Source organism: Corapipo altera, unplaced genomic scaffold (genome assembly GCF_003945725.1).
Source record: "Corapipo altera isolate COAL_440 unplaced genomic scaffold, ASM394572v1 275, whole genome shotgun sequence".
Classification (NCBI taxonomy): domain Eukaryota; kingdom Metazoa; phylum Chordata; class Aves; order Passeriformes; family Pipridae; genus Corapipo; species Corapipo altera.
The window spans coordinates 886,774-891,416 of record NW_020885001.1 but is presented as its reverse complement, the minus strand read 5'-3'; the positions used below and the strand labels follow the sequence as shown (position 1 = coordinate 891,416).

Here is a 4,643-nt window from a genome sequence, read left to right as displayed (position 1 = left end):
GGAGTGCAGTGGCTGTTGTAGGAGTGCAGTGGCTGTTGTAGGAGTGCTGTGGGTGTTGTAGGAGTGACTAATGGCACGTGTGCCCTCGGCTCAGCCCATTCCCAGTGCAAAGGGATGTGCTGGGCACCACAAACAAGGGATTTTGGCAGGGCTGCATCTGTGTTTCTGTAGCTTTCTCCGAGCAATTACCTCTTCTATACAAAGAAAGAGAATCTGGAAATCCAGACCTGGTCCTCTGCCGAGTTTCCACAGCCATGATGTCCCACTGGGCCACTGCAGCACCGTGGCTCCCAAGGGTGCTCTGCACTGGGGGAGGATCGTCCCCTCCTTGTACCTTGGCCAGTGTTTTCCCACTGGTTTCTGCTGTTCTCATTATTGTTGGTTAATGTCAAGACTGTCCTCTGCCTCGTAACTCAGGCTGAAGCCAGTGGACTGCAGTTACCAAGGCAACAAAACATTTTATGTAGCTGTCATACTTCATATAATTAAAAACTAAACAGACCCGAAGAAGGGGGCAGCAGTTTGTGAAGGAAATGGATGAAGGGATACAGGGATTTTGCTCCTGGACAGGTGAGCAGGGAAGGTGATTGCATGGTAGAAGCTGGTACCACCCAAAAAATACTGGGCAGGTGTGTTCCCAGGACCCTGTCACTGCCCCACACAGGGCTGGGGGTCCTGCAGCTCTGTGGGCAGCACAGAATTTGGGGGTCATGTCCTGGGCAGTCTGGTGGGCAGGGCTGAGCCATTCACAGGAATTTCAGGGGCTTCCCCCAATGCTTCTGACTACATTTGTTTGACCAGAACAGGGAAAATAGGGCTTGTGAGGGAAGCTGGAAGTATCTGGGCTTGTGTTTTGGTGTTGAATAAAAGATGCAGGAGGAGGGAGCTAATACTGAGCCAGTCCTTATCCCTCTGGCCAGTGAATATGCAAAGCAGATACATCTGCCAGCTCCCATCTTTTCTCCAGGGTGCAGGTACTTGAGCTGTGTATTTGAAAATTAAGGTAAAATGCTGCCTTGAACGTGTGGGAACGTGCTCTGCCTGGGCTCTGACGGGAGATGCACGGAGCAGGTTTTGGGATGTGGATGGACTCTGGAACATCTGCAGCGGGGAGGAGCACTAAAACCTTTAATTAGGGATTTATGAACTGCGTAGAGATGATTGAGTCATTGTTTGACTTGCTTTCCAGAAATAGATGTGGGTTTTTTTAATCTCCTCCCTCCCTCCCTCCCTCCCTCCTCCCCCCCAGAGGAGCAGTGGAGCAGCAGTGCTGGGCAGGGTGCCAGGCTGAGCCCTGGTGGGCACCAGCAGCTCCGTCCTGGGGGGACCAGCAGCAGCCAAAATGCCAGCTGTGAAGGTGTCCTCCAAAGGGTTGGGAGGGAAGCACGTGCCAGCCTGGCTCCTCACTGCTTGCTGTGGGCTGGCAGAAACAAAACCTCCCTCTTTTCTGCTTTGTGTAAACTGGGAAGATGAGAAATCGCTGCTCAAAGTGATTTACAGCGAACAACAGGGATTAAAGGTCCCAGGTAGTTGTGAAAGGAGCCAGAGGATCCTCCAATTCCACGGGTCAAAGCAATGCTTGTGTGGAATGTTTACCCTGGAGCTTTGCAAAAAGCTTTTCCCTCCTGGCAGGGCCTGGGGACAGGCTGGGGACGGGCTGGGACATTGCTGTGGCCAGGACAAAATAGCTGCGTTTGGGGAAGATGCTCCAGAGGGCCTGGATCTGGGTCTGAGGCAGCTCCTCAGGGTGGGTGGGTCGAAGGACCAGAGGTGGTGCTGGCAGACCACAGAGCCCAGATCCACATTTGGGGTCAGTGCCATCCCCAGGCTGGCTGTGGATCCATCACACGTTGCAATAACGTGCCAGGGAGTGAGAGCTGGGAGCTGAGCTGTGAGCTGAGCTGGGAACTGAGCTGGGAGCTGAGAGCTGGGAGCTGTCCTCCACCACTCGGGCTGTCAGTGATGGGAGGCTGAGATCCAGCCCTAGTAATTAAGAGTCTGACTGTGTGGGGATAATGATTACCACTTCCATAAAGAAGAATTTTCTCTTCTCGCCTTCATTTTGTCTCTTTGATCAGCCAGGCCTCTCTGCCACATCTAGAGCTCACAAATGTATTCCGGGGTTTTATAACCACTCATTTACACTTTCCTGGATGCTAATACACGTCTGGGTTTCCCTTTCCAGCTCTAGGTTCCTGATTAATTTTAGGGCTTTTGCAGAGAGGGGACCCGATCCTGCAGCCATCGTTGGGGTAAAACCAATGTAGTGGTCAAGATGAATCCTAAAGAGTTGGGAATGGTCATGCCCAGTCGGGGAGGTGGCTCTGCAGCCCTTCCTCCACAGCCCTTCGTTGACTTTGGGCTGCACCCTGTGGAAGCCCAGATGGTTGATGTCCTGCTGAGGAGCAGGGACAGCAGGCTTGGGCCTGGGTGGGCTCTTTCCTTTTCTTTCCTTTTTTTTTTTTTTCTTCCCTGGTTGAGAACACAGATGTCTGATTGGAGCAGGGCATTTATCACCACAAGCTGCTCGGCTATTCAGGAATCAGAGCTAATCAAAATATTGTAAATATCGTGCCTGGAGAAATGTCAGCCTTCCCCATGGCTGCGTCTCCCTCGCTTCTCCCGTCTGTTTAGGAAGGTGTGAACAAATATTGACAGCCTGTTGTGGCTGCAGCTCCTCCTGGGCTCTGTGTGTCTGGCACAGCCGACGCCTGGGCAGCTCCATTTGGGGCACATTTGATGCCAAGCAGGGTTTCTGTTCCCTCTGGGTGTTTCCAGCCCTGTCTCCGGTGCCAGAAGGTCGGGCTCCTCCTGGGCACCCTCACCCAGAAGGAATGGGTTCTTTGATAAAGGATTTCCAATACATTTCTGGAAATTAGAGTAAATCCCCGAGTCCTACCATGCACTACACACCCAAGCCAAATGAGTTTGCTCTTACCTTGGTGGCTGCAGCTTTTGTTGGTAAGAGTAACATTTCCATGTGCTTGCTGTGATATGTGGTGTCTGATGCCTAAAGAAGCCTTTAAGATCAATAGCAGCTCCAGAAGATGAATAGTTATAAGAGGTAGATAGAATTGAAAGGCATTTTAATTTGTCATTGTTTCAGTTCCAGAGAGCAGCTGAATAATTGCACTGCCTGTGAAGAGAGTGTGTAATACTTTCTCTCATTATAGGTCTAAATTGCCTCCCTTCCCTTTTAATGTAAGTGAAAATAAGATATCTCTGGTATCTTCTGTTTTGATCATAATTTGAAAGCCCCAGAATGGCCTGTGCAACTTTATGTCATGGTGTCAGGTGTACAGATTAATTTTTTTAATGCAAAGCCCAAACACTGGGCTGAGTGCTCAAAGCACAAACCTGAGCTTACCAACACCAATTCCAGTGAGGAATTCCTCATCAGCTGGGCCATGGAGGGGGCAAGTTGGGCAGGGTTTGTGAGGCTCTTAAATTCAAGTTCAGAATCTAGAGAAAGGATACTTTTTTTTTAATTGCTATGGGGATTTTCTTTCACAAAATGCAAAAAAAATGTCCTTAAAATTGCAAATACGCTTTAGATGGAAAGAGTTTATTTATATATATATATATATATATATATATATATATATATATATATATTAGATCTGAAGTCTCCCCTTGGATCACATAAAGCATTTCTTTGGTTGTTCTGTGGAGAACTGTGGGTTTGCCCCCCAGAGCTGGGTCCCCTCAGCTCTGCCCAGGCACAGGGGGACAGTGCACGGGCAGATCTGTGGAGTGGGACAGGGACCAGCAGGATGGAGTGGGACAGGGACCAGCAGGATGGAGTGTGACTTTGGCCTTGGTTCTCTCTTGCAGCCTGAAGAACCAGTAGTAGCTGGTCAGTGGGGACGAGGACAAGCACCGATGCTGCTTCTGCAGAGAGGAGCAGGTCAGCAGGAGGGGAGGCTTCCTTGGACAATGATCCCATGTGGATTCAATAATTAACATGTAACTAACCTTCGCTTTGGACAAATACATGGATTTTTTTTTTAATTTTGTGGTGAGTTAAAATATTTCGATGGATTTTTTTACCCTTTCAGGACAATATTTATTCAGCACAGAGTCTAGAGTATGATAACTATCCTGTAAATACAGCACTTACTCATCAAGTCATCTTCAGGGACAGTGGAAACAAACTATTTTACTTTTTCATATTTATTCTTAGATTTCTCCCAAGAGCATAAGATTATTCTATTACATTATCCATGATAGTGATGTAATCAGTCTTCAATCAGAAATAAACACACTTTCTTCACCTTCTCCAGCATGGTTTGTGTCAACATAAAGAGCAACAGCAGTGAATCACGGGGACTGTGTAACGGATGAGCTTTTTCCTTCCCTCTTTGTCTCTGGAGAAACAAATGGTTCCATGAGCAAAGAACACTAAAATGAAAGGGTAAATTCCTTTTTTCCCCGCTGCTGGGATTCCTGCAGGCTCGACAGAAGCTGTTTGCTTGGTGGACTTTGATGCAAGCCCGAGGCTGGACGCTGCTGTGCCCACCAGCCAGCAGCAGCTCGTCCCCTCTGCCTGCTCTGGGGGTCTGAGCAGAGAGAAGGAGCCGAGGATTGACCTTCGCTGCTCCTCATCCTGGAGCTCTGCTGGGCCGGAGCCTCGGCCCCCTGGG

General features: G+C 49.1%; 1 protein-coding gene across 1 annotated transcript in view; it reads left to right on the top strand.

Moving 5' to 3' along the window:
* The window catches only part of ZMAT4 (zinc finger matrin-type 4), a 45,165-nt gene extending 40,887 nt beyond the window's left edge, over positions 1–4,278 (top strand). Inside the window, exon 7 of the mRNA XM_027667080.1 lies at positions 3,835–4,278. Within this exon, the coding sequence (XP_027522881.1) occupies positions 3,835–3,850 (16 nt within the window). The 3' untranslated portion in view covers positions 3,851–4,278. The remainder of the gene's footprint in view (positions 1–3,834) is intronic.
* Positions 4,279–4,643: the final 365 nt, after the last annotated feature.